At 33.7% G+C, this 16,245-nt stretch overlaps 1 protein-coding gene across 1 annotated transcript; it reads left to right on the top strand.

The window, feature by feature from the left end:
* Positions 1 to 9,984: 9,984 nt before the first annotated feature.
* LOC102615981 (formin-like protein 2) lies at positions 9,985 to 16,224 on the top strand. The gene is made up of 4 exons (XM_006492693.4): positions 9,985 to 12,059; positions 12,171 to 12,370; positions 13,690 to 13,934; positions 15,077 to 16,224. The coding sequence occupies exons 1-4, from the start codon at positions 10,576 to 10,578 to the stop codon at positions 15,893 to 15,895; spliced, it is 2,748 nt and encodes a 915-aa protein (XP_006492756.2). The 5' UTR covers positions 9,985 to 10,575; the 3' UTR covers positions 15,896 to 16,224.
* Positions 16,225 to 16,245: the final 21 nt, after the last annotated feature.

The following is a 16,245-nucleotide window of genomic DNA, read 5'->3' as shown; positions in this document are numbered from 1 at the left end:
ATATATTTTTGAGATGCTGATTTTGTTACAGATTATTTGACAAATACGAGAGTTGTCAGCTCCTTGTATATATTTGGTGGGATTCTTTGCCTGTCGAATTTGTAAAATTTTGCATGAAATTTTTCAAATTACTAAAGTATCGATTATTTACTTAGTCGATCTGTAATTCAATATTATTCTTTCTCTTTTTTTTCTCTTTAATATAATTTGCATTATTCATTATTAAAATATTAATTCACATTATATGCACCTAAGTTGGAATTATTGTATTTGAAAAGCACTTGTATTCAAACATACATGATTATACAGTCAGCTTAGGTAGTGTTTACTTGCTGGAGTGGGAGTGTGGAGTGTGAATTCCTCCCACTTTAGTGTTTACTAACTTAAAAAAAAGGAGGAGTGGGAGTGGGAATCCGTGAGTCCCACTCAATTTTGGAGTGGGGAGTGGAATCCCCACTCCCATGGGGGGAGGTGGGAGTGGGAATCCACTCCCCCCTCTTCCCATTTTATCCTTATAATTAAAATTAAAATAAATAAATAATATTTAATAAAATAAATAAATAAATAATATTTAATAAAATAAATATTATCATATTTATTAAAAATAATAATTATATCATATTTATTTTATTAAATTTAATAAAATAAATATTAAATTTCAATTAGTAATATTAAACATTAATTTTAATAAATATTAATTATTTATTTAATTAATAATAATAAATATTTTATTCTAAAAAATATTAATTTTGTACTATATTATCAATAATAATATTTCATTTGTGTTGCTATTATTAATAATTTTTATTCACATAATTTAAATTAAAATTAATAAAAAATTATGATTTACATAATTAAGAATATTAGTAATTATTATTAATTTATAAATATAATAAAATATTTATTTTATTTTCCAAATATATTTTTTAATTACAAATTATAATTCTGTACATAAGGATAAAATTGTAATTTAAAATAATTTACTCCCAATCCAAGACAAAGTAAACAAATAATTGGGATTCTGATTGATAATTCATACTTTCATTTAGTTTAAGTAAACACCTTACTCCCACTCCCACTCCACACTCCTAATCCAAGGATTCTCACTCCTTAGAATTCCCACTTCAATCCAAAAAGTAAACGCAGCATTAATAAAAACATGCTCCAAAGTCGAAACACTCACTCGAGCCCCTTACGGCATATGAGTTCTGAAGTTGAATTACGGTATATTGTAATATAATTTTATTATTGGTGTAATATTAAAACTTTTTAATTCATTACATTTTTTTGTTTATAATCGTAAAAGTTTCTCAAAGTTAATTTAATTATTATTATTTTTTTCACAGGAGGTTAAAATTAAAATGGTAAAATCAGGGAGGATGATAACTGATAAGAAATGAGAATGGGGATATGGTTTTTACTTGTTCAAGAATTATTCTGTTGACTGACAACAGCCGGTGAAGCAGAGAGTGGGGCCACGGGCACAAGCCTCTAGAAACCAACACGTGTCGTTTTCCCAGGAGCCAAGTTCCAGGCCTATACAATTATTACGTGTCATTCTCGTCCTTTCACAATCGTACGGCCACCACTCATTTCAACTCTTTCTGTCCTCTTCCACCGACATGTAAAACGTCGTCGTCCTGTGCCTTCACAAACCTATTCACATTGTCATTAGATATTTTGTTAAGATATTTTGTTTGAATTTATTTCAGCATTTTTTTAATCACGTTACATGTATTTATAATTAGAAATCTATGGAGAGTTTGTGATTATGCAATCTAAATATTTTACAATTTGCTTAAATTATAATTAGAAGCCAACCATGACCTCCTAAATATATTAACTTTATGGGGTGGACGTACTTTCAATATTTGAAAAATAATATTATTTTAAATACACACATATTAAAGAACTTGTCTTAGATATTTGGGACGAAGGGAAACTATAGGGTGCATTTACCAATATAAATATATAACTATACCGCATTAATTTATTAAAAAAAAACTAGTGACTTGATCATTACTTAATAGAAAAATATATTTTGATAAATATTCAATTCATTCTGCCATCAACAATTAAGCAGAAATCTATAATTTAGAAAATAAAAATGTTCGCATTAAAATTTTTTTGCATAAATTGTTGAAATTATAATGTCATATTAATCGTAAGTGTTGCAATTTGAAGCTTCCAGCCAAAAGAGGCAGGTGGTGTCTCTATATCACATTAAGGGCAGTGATCCGTTCGAATATTTGATAACAACTTACTATAATTTCCTTATCCCCCAAATTTTTTAGGTTTTGGAAGTCAATGATATATATATATTTTCAATGCATAAGCAGCTAAAAGTCAACAAAATTTTCAATTTTAGCATTATGGATTCTGTTAATCGTCATACATCTACTTAACAATATATTTAATTATAGTTAAAACATCAAGCTCATTATCTCCTTCATTAACTGCATTTAATAGCGATAATCTCTACCAAAAAAAGGGTGAAAGTTCATAATTTTACTTGTAGTATTTCTCAGAGATTTTTAACTTGAAAACAAAGCAATATTTGAGCTCATAGTATCGTTTGTTATTTCTTAGAACGGGGGCACAAGAAGTTGGCAGATCAAATCGATCATGCATTAAAAAAGCTATAATTAATAAGGTTATGTCATTTTACGTTAAATTACACCCATTTTGCCTAACTAATTTAGTCAATTTTCATGATTATTCCACCTAATAACCAACAAAAAATTTGGGTTTCAGATATAAGTTTTTTTTTCTTTTTTTTTGGGGTGAGTTATATAATTCGATGATAATGATTCTATTGAAATTATATTCGATTTAATGATGATGATCTACAAAATTTTAATTCAATCCAATTTAAACATCACATGACCCTTTTATTTTGAAAAAAAAAATGATTTGTTTAATCAATTTATATAAATTTCTACAGGAAAATTTTACCAAAGGAATTAGCAATAAATTCAATTTAGCAAGGTCTTCGAATTGATTATGTTGGATTCGCAAGTCACAATGATTAGAATTGAATTCATTGATTCAAATCCACCATATTAAAATTTAAAACATCCTAAAGTTCAACAAACGACAATGACATAACGAAGTAGTCAATGGCCAAGATGATTTTGGTGGAAAAAAATATTATGAACAAATGATAGGGGCTTTTTTTTTAAGGGAAATTATCATTCGTCCACCCTAAGATTACATCGTTATCAAAATTACTACAAAACTTTGACAGTGTATCAGCCGTCCACCCTTAGATGACAAAACATATCTCCCAACCACCATTCCGTCAACTGCCGTTTACAAGCGCTGACGTCATAAGGGTAATATGGTCTTTTAAGATAGAAGCAGCTATGGGAAAAAAATGACATGTCAGCCATTTACCAGACGACTGAATGTTTTATTGGACGACACGTCGTTTAATGGGATGACATGTCGTTTCATCCATGCAAAATGACGTCGTTTTAGGGGGAAAAAAAGAACGACGACGTTTGTTCCTCACCATCAAAAAGTTCATTGCAGCTGCAGCCACGCACCAAATTTGTTCCTTCATCGAGAGATAGCTTGCACGCATACCAGCCATTCCTACTTATTTATGTTCTCTTTTCACCAAATACATTCAATATTTAACCATCAAACAAGTGTAGCTGACATCTGTGGAGGTTGAATCAAAGCGTAAGCTGATAACGCTTGAAGACAACAAGTCAAGGATCGGGTTGTTAGGTATGTTCATATATGATACTTGTTTCTTGCAATGCATCTATTATTTAATCAATATATGTAAGAACTTGTGAGAAATTATTTGAATTTCTCATTTTTTAACTAATGTTAGAAACCCTAGACTGTAGAAACTAACGAAATAGTGAGGAAAGTTTTGTATGTCAATTGAAGTCCTTTTTGCTGTAGAATCTCATTAATTTCCTATTTTAGTTTTTGAAAAAGCTTGAGTTTGGATTTAATTAGGTTATTCTTTGTTGCATTTGATATGACAGCATGTCTCCAATGGAGTTAGTGATTCAGTTCAAAGGAGAAAAACGTTGTGTAGGTTTGATTTACCCTGAAAGTTGTTCTGTTGATAAAATAAGGGTTGAAGCATTAAAGATAACAGGAGTACATGGGTTAAACGAAGCTGGACAAATCTTGTTAACTGTTATGAATCCAGATAACAAAGCGAAGGTTGTGGTGGATTCTGATTTTGGGTTAAACAGATTATTCGGGATTCATAACTCAATGGGTTTAAACACATTTGAAGTTGAAGTGGTGCCAGTGTTATACCCTCAATATCCAGATTCTCCATTACTGCAATCGTTGATGTTTAACTTAGGGATACATCTGCCTTCCAGAGATAGGCCTGTGCTATCGATGCTTGAGGAGATTAGGTGTAGACTTATGAAAAGATTCACAAAGAGAAAAAATGAAGCAAAAGCTTGGGCAAAATCTGTTGCTCTGAGGATTTATAAAGAGCTGGATACATCTTACAAGAAAGGAGAGAAAATGACCGTGCACCCTTCGGGAGACTTGAATTTTCAAGTCATGGATAAATCTTATTATCCAGCTAGGAAGTTTGTTGTGAAATTAGAGGACAGAACGTGTGACTGTGGGTATTGGGAAATTGCCGGTTTACCTTGCTCTCACGCCATGGCTTGCATAGGTTATGCGAGACACGAAATTGAGGAGTACATACCATTTTGCTTCACCAAGCAAGCTTACATTAATACGTACTCGGTTATGTTTAGTCCAATTCTGGATGAGCGTACATGGGACCGTGGTGAAAGGCCACTAATTGATCCCCCAATTGTGCAAAAAAAGATTGGGAGGCCAAAGAAATGTAGGAAGAGAGCAGCAACTGAACCTCAGAAACGCAGCAGGAGATTCTTTGTCAATTGTTCAGTTTGTGGTGGCTCTAACCACAATGTAAGATCTTGTCCATTGAGGCCTTCTGTTGCACGGGCAGCACGAGCAAGGAGTACTAATTCTCAAGTATGTTGTTTATATTGTTTTCATTATTATTTAACATAATAGTCATTGCATTTTTCTAAAGGTCACGCTAACTAAGCATGCTGATCAGCAGTATGCAAATGCTTAACCTGACTATTTATATTGTTTACAGTTCTCAGATGGAAATGCTTCAGCTGAGCCAGCAAGTTTTTCAAGCCAACCAGCAACTCCTTCAGCCCAGCCAGCAAGTTTTTCAAGCCAACTACCAACTCCTTCAGCCGAGCCTGCAAGTTTTTCAAGCCAGCCAACAAGTCTTTCAGGCCAGCCAGCAAGTCTTTCAGGCCAGCCAGCAAGTCTTTCAGGCCAGCCAGCAAGTCTTTCAGGCCAGCCATCTCAGCAGACAGTACAAGCAAGTGGGCCAGGCGAGGGTTCCAATATTGGATCAAAGAAAAGAAAAAATAAAAGTACTACTGCAGTTGCTGGAATAACCAGTAAAAGAGGTTGAGTTTCATTAATTTGTTTTAATATATAATTCACAGTTCATAATGCATACATAAGAGTTTGATTAATTTTTTCTTTTGTAATTTAGGAAGGAAAAGGAAAACAGATGTCAACACATCCCAAGCTAACCAATTCCAGAATCCATCACAGTCGTCAACTGTAATAGGTGCTTTAAAATGAGTTTGATACTCAATTTGTTGGGAAACATGTCATCAATTTCAATTTCTTAAACACTTATGTTGGTTATGTTATTGAATTTTGTCAATTTCAGATTTCTAAACTCTTATGTTCGTTATGTTATTTCACTATGCTCTTGCATGAGCTAAACCATGTTTTGGATTTTTATTGAACTGAAAAAGATATGTTATTTGCACGGTTTGGATGTTAATTAATTACACTATCACTGTTTCGATTGATTATTGACACCAGTATTGTTAAGGATATATTTTGTTAGGAACATTACATGAGCTAAACCATTACTGTTGAAACTTTATTACAAGCCATATTACTTTCTCATAAAAACAGTTACAAATACACACACCAGCAGAATTAAGATATATTTAAGCCTTCCTTCAATGAGTTTCAGCCTCTTTTTTATTTTCACCACATCATCATTTAGCTTCAGGTTTTGCTCGTATGCCATCTCATCATTAGTAGTAGGGCATATAAGAGATTCTGTAGTGAACCATTCCCAAAAATCACAGTGCTTCACTCCACAATGCTTCCACCTGCATGACCAAAACACTGCATTAGGATTTTGTAATGTAGTTGACACCATGGCCACTGCTTGCACGCCACACTTGAAATATTTTGGCTGACATTTCACTTTTTTATATCTTTTAAATCCACTGACACCAGAACTCGATGCTTCACTGGAGGCCATTTTCAAGGAAATGTGCTGCTGATTTATTGTTGTTAATGAGTAGCAATTTTTTTGTTTCTTTCAATGAGGTGTGTGTGCTGATTTGTTGTTGTTGAGGAGTAGCTAATTTTTGCTTTCTTTCAATGAGGTGTGTGTTGTTGTTGTTGTTGTTGAGGAATGAGGTGTGTGTTGTTGTTGTTGTTGTTGAGGAATGAGGTGTGTGTTGTTGTTGTTGTTCAATGAGGCTGCTGTTTTTGGCTCATTATATAGCCAAAATTGTTACCGTTGTTGAGTCCAACGGCTACATTTGGCATTGTTTCATCTTTAGGGCAGTTTTGCCTTTTTAACATTAATTTCATGCTTAAGGGCAATATCGTCATTTTGTTTCAATTCTGTTAAGTTGTAAACGGCAGTTGACGGAATGGTGGTTGGGAGATATGTTTTATCATTTAAGGGTGGACGGCTGATACACTGTCAAAGTTTTGTAGTAATTTTGATAACGATGTAATCTTAGGGTGGACCAATGATAATTTCCCTTTTTTTAACTGTCTCAGCAAAAATGAAAATGACAATATAACATCCAACAACTTTAACACGTGAATTTATTTAGTGAAAGGACATGATGAACACATAATACTAAAAACAAAAAATCATCATCATACGTTCCAAAAACTTTGCATGGGTTGGCCCCAACTAGTGTGATCTCAAATTTATTGATAATTTATATTTATGTTACATCTTTTTCGTTCAAATAAATTAAGAGAGAAAAAAAAAATCTTCATACAAATTTTCATTGAATGGCATATTATCACCATTGTATCATTCGGCATAATTTCTTTTAAATGATTCTATTTTTTTTAAACTTTTACATATCTATTAATTTCATTTTATATTTGTTTATAAAAATAGTTTATAAATTTTTTTGTACATGTAGTAACTCAAAACAATAAATTTATAGACTTTGTACCATAACCCATAATATGTGTACAATTATTGTCAAATTTTATTTTATTTATCTTTATTTTTAGACCATGTGAATATGTGATAGAGTCTATACAATAAGATATGGTAACTTAAAAAACAGTAGTCGAACTCAAATTTATAATAAAATATGTAAATTTATAATTGTAATACTTTAATATGTTATTTCTGAAAAACTAATCTAATAGCACCATCACCCACCATTATATAAAATTTACAATTTTGTACACTTAATATTATGTGGGGGAAAAAATGATAGAAATTGTAATTATCTACCAAACTTGATTTTAACCATGATTAATATTTTTTTGGCCTTTTTGCTTATTTATTGATAATGACACAATTTATTACCAAATCTCCATATCTTATAGTGATTTAGTGAACACAGCAAACGAACAAAATCTTTTAGTAAACCCAAAAGTCACTCCGAGAGCCCCAAATTAATTAGCAAAATCTACAGCCAAAATCTATGAAAAGTGCTTTCAGCTTTCACTTCAGTCACTCCTGGAAAACAGCTCATCTTTCCCCTGTGAATTATGTGACGAGGAATAATAACATCAGAGCTCCTATATTTTTATAATATCTAAGTAACTGCACAGCAAGTCCAATTTCATTAAATACGTCACTAAGCCCGGAAATGACTATCATACCCCTGAATGTAAAGTTATATGGTCTTATATTATAAAAGGACAAAGAACATAGATTATTCCACAATTTATGCTTGACGAAAGTTTCAAATCATCAATCTCACTATCAAGTACATTATTAGATACTTAATTAAATATTCACCATGTATGATAATCAGATAATAAAATGAGTTTTTATTAATCTCGATAAATACAATAATTTTCTTAAGACACCATGTTTTAAATTATCTAATTTTTTAGTCTCTTTTCTTTTTATACTAAACTTCAAATATAAGTAGAGAAATTGAACTTAGATTTTTTAGGATAACATTGTCAACATGCTATTATTTGATTGAAATTATTTTAACATTAATTTTGATTAATATTTTGATATATAATATTAATATTCATTGTTAAATAATAAATACGTACATATGAGATGTTTTTAAAATAAAAAATTATTAGATATAAATACACAAGTTATGTCAATATTTGAGAAATATAATAATTTAGGGGTCCGTATGTTATTTATTGCCTTGTTAACTTTGTAATGAAAGATTCTTTCTCTGTTTTTCACTTGTGACTGCAAGAAGGAACAATGATTCAAATCCCAATTATGAAAAATGTCTGTCTATCTGTCAGAGGTTTTTAACCTTTTGTGTGTATTTTCTCCTCATCATTTATTGCTTTCCTTTATATTCAGTACTATCTTCTCACTTCTAAAGAAGGCAGCTGTAAAAGAAATTATGACCACATGAGTGGTTAAACAAATAAAGGTCGTTATTATTATAATTAATTTTATTATCATTTTCCTCATTCAAAAAAAAAAAAAGTTTTATTTCTTAGAATACAAGATTCAAGCATCACCGTAAGATTTTTTAAATAAAATTTTATTATTTATTTAAAAAATTATATTAATATTTAAGTCTCTAAAAAATAGATAAAATTATAATATTATAGTGATACTAGACCATAGTTGGATCCAGTCATTAGATCCAATCGACAGTTGTCACTATAATTGAATTCAATGACTGGATCGAATTGTGGTATGGACTCCTAAAAGACATTTTAATTAATATTTTTTAAATAAATAAAATTCTCTCTTTAAATTTAGAGAGTTATTTTCTTCCTCTTTAATTTATATTTTATTAAAAAAAGAGAAAGAAATGCTTTAATTACTTTTATTTTTTCTTTTAAAAAATAATTATTTAATTAAAATAATATTAGTTTATTTCTATTTGAAGAATTTATTACAGAATAATATTTTTTTTATCCTTCTATTTATCATATAAATAAATAAATAAATATTTAAAGAGTAAAATTTATAAAAATTTTTAAAGGTACTCTTAGTTAGATATTATTAAGAACTTCGATTTATGTCATTTCCACATTTAAAGATGATATTTTTGAAGTTAAGATGTTATTTTTATATTAAAAATTATATTTAAACTTGTTTCTATCGAATTTTAGATATTATATTGTATAATTGAGACACCATTAAATAATTAAGTTTTATTTATTTTTAATTAGTTTTTTAACCATTTGACCGTGCCTAAAATATGGATATTTTGCTCTGAGTACCACTAGAACAATTTTATAACAAAAAATTGAAATTTCTAGTGTAAATCACAAGATGATGTGCCACAGTCAGCAGTGGATCCCCAGCCTCCCAATCAGTCAAACCTCTAGGCTCCTAGTTTAAGTACAGTCATCAGGCCATAATTAATTATCACATCACTATCATATGGTTACTAGTTTCCCTTTTGGGTACTAAACAACAGGGTTTTTCAGTAACTTAAAATTAAATTAAACAGAACAGTGGATTAGCTGAGCAAGTGAATGAATTTTATTTAGTTATAAATTATATTAAATATAATTTTAAAAAAATCAAATAATAGAGCTTTAAATTTTTTGTCTACATATATTTTAAATAAATTAATATAGAATGATTAAATTAAATATTTTTATAAATTATTTTTTTTATTTTTATCCCACTAATAAATTTTATGTAAATTTTTGTACAATTTTTTTTTAAATTCTGTTATCTCTCTCTCTCTCTCTCTCTACACTTCTAAACTACTGTTCTTTATCTCTTTGCTCAATCCCTCCCTCTGTTACCATTCCTCCGTCAAAAACACACATACACACACACTCTCTCTCTCTCTCTCTCAAAATCAACTCATCAGTCATCACAGATAAAACATTTGCTCTCTCTTCTTGCTTCAAACTTCGGTCTCCCCTTTGTTGGTTCTCTAGTTCTCTCAAATCCATCCATATTTTCCCATCAACCAAACAAGCTTTTTCCTTCCACTTTCTCTCTCTGTCTCTCTCGCTCTCTATCTATAACACTCTTACCAATCTTCATTTGACAAAAAAGTTGACACCTTTGAGCAACGAAAGATAAAAAAATTTCAGACCATTCTCTGTCTTCCTCCTTAAAACCTCACACTTCCTGCTTTTCCAATCAACCAAACAACATTTTCCCTCTTGAACACTCCTACCAATCTTCTTCACGTGACAACAAGATCACACCTTTGAGAGAAAAGGTAAAAGAAACAAATTTTCCCATCTGCCAAACAACATTTTCTCTCTATTAATCCTAGATAACCAATCTTCACATGACCAAAAGTTCAAACTTTTTAATTGAAAGCTAAAATGCCGACAATCATTTTCCTCTTCTTTACTCTTTTTACCACCACCACGACTAGCCTCCCCCTCCAACACCACAACCGACGTCGTTTGCTCCACCAGCCTTTTTTCCCAGTACCCACTACTCCCCCACCGTTACAACAGCCCTCACCGTCACCGTCACCGTCACCGTCACCGTCACCTTCTCCGTTTCCTCAACCCCAGCACAAACTATTACCAAAATACCCATTTTCCACTACCCCACCAAACAACCCTCAAAAGCCTTTCTTTCCGTCATACCCTTCTCCGCCGCCGCCGCCCCCGGCGCCGCCCGTTCTCTCGACGTTCCCGGCCAACATATCCTCTCTTCTCTTCCCCCACCCACCTTCTAAGTCCGCCCACCGCCACGTAATCATCCTTGCCATCTCCCTCTCCTTTCTCTCCGCCGCTGTCCTTATCGCTGCTGCAGCAGTCTTCATATACTTCCGAAGCAAGCACCGCAGCAGTCCGGACAAAACTTCAACATCCGACGGCCAGCGTCTTTTCCCGCCAAATTTACCTCCATCAGACGGCGGCCACAAAACTCCAACTGTCCAGCGCAATGTGTCGTCGTCGTCGAACCAACCCAGCACGTCGTCAGAATTTCTCTACCTGGGCACTCTCGTAAACTCCCGTTCTGGAGAAATGCCTGTCGATACAAGAAACGCCGCCGTGAAAATTGGCGTTTCAAAATCTCCGTCTGGGTATCACAAGCTTGGCTCGCCGGAGCTAAATCCTCTGCCGCCGTTGCTGAAGCAAAATTCCAGTTTCACGAGCGGGGAAATGTGTTTCAACAAAGAAGATGATAATGAAGTGAAAAATATAACAACGGAAGAAGATGAAGATGATGAGGAAGAGGAGTTCTTTTCGCCGAGAGGGTCGTCGGGTCGTAAAGAGAGTCGAGAAATCTCGACGCCGGCGCGTATTGGGTCGAGCTCAAGAAATTTTGGAAGCCGCAGCTTTAACTCGAGAACTGCTTCGTACCCATATTCACATTCTTGCTCACCGACTAATTCGATCACCAGTTCTTGTAACTCTGTGTCGAGAAATTCAAGTCCTAATCTGATGATGAAATCGAGATTTCAAGAAAATGCTCATAACAAAAATAACTCGTCTGTTTCTTCATCGTCGAGAAGTGATTCTAGTGGTACCCAGAACTCGCCTGATCGAGCTGTTCCTGTCAAACTTCCACCACCACCACCACCTTTGCCGCCGGCGCGGTTCTGGGAGGTACCGATGGCTGCTCCGAAAAGTTCAGGGCATCCAGTTCTTGTGGCACCTTCGAGTTTGAGGCCTGTTGGGTTGAAGAATTTGGGGCTGAGTTTAGGTAATGAGGAATTGATGAAGAATGAGAATGTGGAGAAGAGCGAGGAGACGCCGAGGCCGAAGTTGAAGCCTTTGCATTGGGATAAAGTCAGGGCAAGTTCTGATCGGGCTATGGTGTGGGATCAGTTTAAATCGGGCTCGTTTCAGTGAGTAACTATTGACCCTTTATTGCTTTTTGCCTGTTAATTAAGTTTTTGTCTTTGGATTAAGTAAATCCGTGTGTTTTTTGAGTTTGCAGAATGTTGTTTTGGTTGCAGATTGAATGAGGAAATGATTGAGACATTATTCACGGTGAATAGCTCGAATCTGAATTCTAAAGATAATGGTAGAAAGCAGGTTCTTTCAGTTCCAAATCAGGAAAATCGGGTGCTTGATCCCAAGAAGTCTCAAAACATTGCAATTTTGCTGAGGGCACTTAATGTTACTGTTGATGAAGTGTGCGAAGGTCTTCTGGAAGGTAAAGTTGTTGCAGTTATTTAAAGTGTGAAGCATCATAGATGTTGTGTGCTATGCATTGCCGCACTATTGTATGTTTAAATTTTTCTTTTGAAATGTATATTGTTTTGTTGAGAGTTGGCAAAATTTGATACGTCCTGATTACCCGACACGAACACGACACGCATAAATCAGTATAGGTCGTCAAATTTTACATGATTATTAAATGGATTGGGTCCAGGTCGATATGATTTTTTTCGGTGTCGGGTTAGTGTTAAAGTTCTTGATCCATTTACGATTAATGACACGATTATTTTTTAAAATTAATTTCTAGGTTCTTGTTATTGAAACTCTAATATTGAACATGATTCTCTCTTTTTATTTTTTGGGAAAGGATAAACATATACACTGTTTTATTTATAAAATTGTATATAGGTTTAGAACTTTAATAATGTAAGTGTGTAAACTATCAGCACACATGTATATTTTATGATATTGATATATAGTGTTATTTACATATATATATATATATAATTAAAATTTTATTGGTGCAAACGTGTAATATTTTGGTGGGTGTAACATTTATTAAATATATATATATTAAATGGGTAATTAAGTAACCTGATTATTTTTCGTGTCGGGTTTGGATTTCAATTTTTTGACATGATTATTAAATGGGTCGTGTTTGGATCGACCTAAATTTGACTCCTAAATTTGACATGACACGAACCGACGTCCTGTTTTGCTAGCTCTAGTTTTGTTTGAAAAGGCAGTTTGCTTGATTGCTATAAAAGTCATCTGAATGTTACATTTTTTTCTACTTCCAAAATTTCTTGGAAAAAGTTTTGTAAGCCTTAAGAACTCATGAGTACTTTGAGTCTTTGATTACTTATGCTGAACAGTTACAGTTACATTGCCCCTGCTAACAGTGCAGAGTGTACTTCTAAACCAAAAAATTGATTGCCACTGCATGCGTAATTAGCAGAAAAAATAGCACTTGGTTGTCAGAAGAACTCAGAAAGTTGGTTAACTTATTGTTTTGCCTGTCCTTTTGTCATTAACTTGTTTATTTGCTTGCTTTTTATCACATACCAAATTGCCTAATGGGGGCATAGCTTGGCTGGCATGAATATGGTTTGAGCATATTCAACCAGCTGAGTTTGAGTAATACTGAGAGGGTAAGGGTTGGTGTTTATTGGGTGAGGTTTCTCATCCAATAAAAAAAAAAATAGAAAAGGAAGTCATGAGCTTAAAGTCTACGTTTCTGTGCTTTGGTGTGATATGATCAATTAGCAACTTTGTGCCTCTAAAATTATTGTATTTTTTTATGCTCATGAACAGGAAATTCAGATACACTTGGGGCAGAGCTGCTGGAAAGTTTGTTAAAGATGGCTCCAACCAAAGAAGAAGAGCGTAAGATAAAGGAGTTCAAAGATGAATCACCATTTAAGCTAGGACCTGCCGAGAAATTTCTTAGGGCAGTGCTTGAAATTCCTTTTGCATTCAAGAGAGTAGATGCAATGCTCTACATTGCCAATTTTGACTCTGAAGTTGAGTACCTTAAAAGGTCTTTCGAAACTCTGCAGGTAAATTGTGATCCTTCTTCTCTCTCCCTCTCTCTCTCTCTCTTGCTTGCACGCACAGGCACTCGTGCACATGCATATTCATTATTTTACTTTGTTTTGTGTTTGTTTAGGATGTTTCAAACTGGTTCCTCATAGACATATGCTGTGAACTTCATTGACTAATTCTTTTCCATGTTGTTCCTTTTACTTGAAGATGCCCTACCTTTCTACTAAGCAATTTAATTAATTTTATCATGATTTGGAATCACCAGTGCTTAGAACAAATCAAAAGATAAAACAGTTGGATATAGGAAGAATTGTTGAAACATGTACTTTCCATTGCAACTTATTTCTTTTTAGCTAACTAGTTTTGACAATTAGAAAGCTTATTACGAGTTCTAGTTTGTTATGGCAGTCAATTATCGATTCCTGGCCCCCATCTATCCTTTCATTTGTGCTAAAAGATTCAAACATTAAGTCACATTAGCGACATATAATCAATAATCTAAACCACTGATAAGTTGCTTGTGCTCATCCTGTTACTTTTATGCTTGAGAACTAAATGGTACAATGTTGTTTAATGTGAGAAATTCCTCCTCTTAACTACTGCTACTATGCTGCAATTTTCAGTTGGTTTTTATTATTTATTTTTTGGGGATTGGAAGTTGTCAAGGCAGAGAGGCTTTCATAAAACCTTGCCAAATATGTGAAAAGAGTGTATGTATCCCCTTCAACATTGAGCCAACTGATTTTCAGCATGGAACTTTTGAAATGTTATTAGGTGTGCAACTTCTGGATGATATGTTTCTTTTAGGCCTTGTCTCTTTAGCCAAAGTAGGGCCGGTGGGCACAAAACTTTAATTACTATTCTAATCTATATAACATTTTCCTTCGATGTTTATTTCAAAAACCTGATTGGGTACGGTGGTGGAGTCACAAGGTGAGAAGTTACAATTTAGCATAACAAAAAAAATATCTGCAGTCAGGGTGAAATAAGTATTTTAATGGAAGATACATATGCTAAACTCATTTTCTTCCAGATTGCATAGTTTTCCAAGTAATCGTTATCTGATTTTTTGAATTGAAAATATTCAAAGTTTTCTATTTGCCATCTTAGTGTTCATTTTCTGTCTGCTTCTTAAACCTTTCTTCCTTGTTGGCAGGTGGCTTGTGGAGAACTGAGGAAAAGCAGAATGTTCCTTAAGCTTTTAGAAGCAGTGCTGAAAACTGGGAATCGCATGAATGTTGGCACTAACCGGGGTGATGCCCATGCCTTCAAGCTGGACACACTACTGAAGCTTGTTGATGTTAAGGGTGCTGATGGGAAAACCACCCTCTTGCATTTTGTGGTACAGGAAATCATCAGAGCTGAAGGTTCTCGTCTGTCTGGCGCCAATCCAGATACAAAAACTGAGAAAACTCAACAGTCTTCTTTCCAAGATGATGTTGAATTCAGAAAGCTCGGCCTACAAGTTGTTTCAAGTCTAAGTGGGGAGCTTACAAATGTGAGAAAGGCTGCTGCAATGGATTCAGATGTGCTTAGCAGTGAAGTTGCAAAATTAGCTGCAGGAATCACAAAGATAATGGAAGTAGTGAAATTAAACGAAGAAATTGCAATGAAGGAAAGCAGTCGGAAATTCTCCCATTCAATGAACGAGTTCTTGAAAAAGGCAGAACAAGAGATTATAAGCATCCAATCCCAAGAGAGTGTTGCTCTTTCTATGGTGAAGGAAATAACTGAGTACTTCCATGGGAACTCAGCTAAGGAAGAAGCTCATCCATTCCGGATTTTCTTGGTGGTAAAGGAATTTCTTTCTACTCTCGATCAGGTATGCAAGGAAGTTGGCAGAATCAATGAGAGAACTATATACAGTTCAGTGCGTCCAATGCCAACAAACCCAGCCCTTCCGCCAGCTTTCCCTGGCTTTAATGGACGGCAGCATTATTGTTCGTCAGATGATGAAAGCTCATCCCAATCTTAATGCCTTATTTTCATCTCAGGCGATTCTGTATTTCTCTGCTAAAAATCACAAGGACGCAGATCAGAAGTGGTGGATGCTGAGTGTATTTTGGATAGAGCTTGCAGTAGAGTTCATAATCTTCATTTGGCTGCTGCATTTTCTGTATAATCTTCACATTAAAGATTTTTAGAAACTAATTTATCTTTTGTGTAACATAGGCGGAGCGGAGGGAATAGTGTCAACAAGTAATTAGCATTTGCTGAAACAGTAGATTTTGTATATCTGTTAAAAACCTTTTCGAAATGATCTGTCAGAAACTTAAAATTCAAAGGTTATTCTGTCAAGTAAAAGCAGCAGCGGTCATAATTCTC

The sequence above is a fragment of the Citrus sinensis genome, chromosome 3 (assembly GCF_022201045.2).
Source record: "Citrus sinensis cultivar Valencia sweet orange chromosome 3, DVS_A1.0, whole genome shotgun sequence".
Taxonomy (NCBI): Eukaryota; Viridiplantae; Streptophyta; class Magnoliopsida; order Sapindales; family Rutaceae; genus Citrus; species Citrus sinensis.
The sequence above is the reverse complement of the archived record's forward strand: the minus strand, read 5'-3'. Positions and strand labels throughout refer to the sequence as shown.

What these genes read in the sequence shown, in the direction of transcription:
- LOC102615981 (XM_006492693.4), top strand. Translation starts at nt 10,576, where the DNA reads ATGCCGACAATCATTTTCCTCTTCTTTACTCTTTTTACCACCACCACG. An exon ending in TTTAAATCGGGCTCGTTTCA is followed by an intron (nt 12,060 to 12,170) that starts GTGAGTAACTAT and finishes TTTTGGTTGCAG; the next exon opens with ATTGAATGAGGAAATGATTG. An exon ending in GGTCTTTCGAAACTCTGCAG is followed by an intron (nt 13,935 to 15,076) that starts GTAAATTGTGAT and finishes CCTTGTTGGCAG; the next exon opens with GTGGCTTGTGGAGAACTGAG.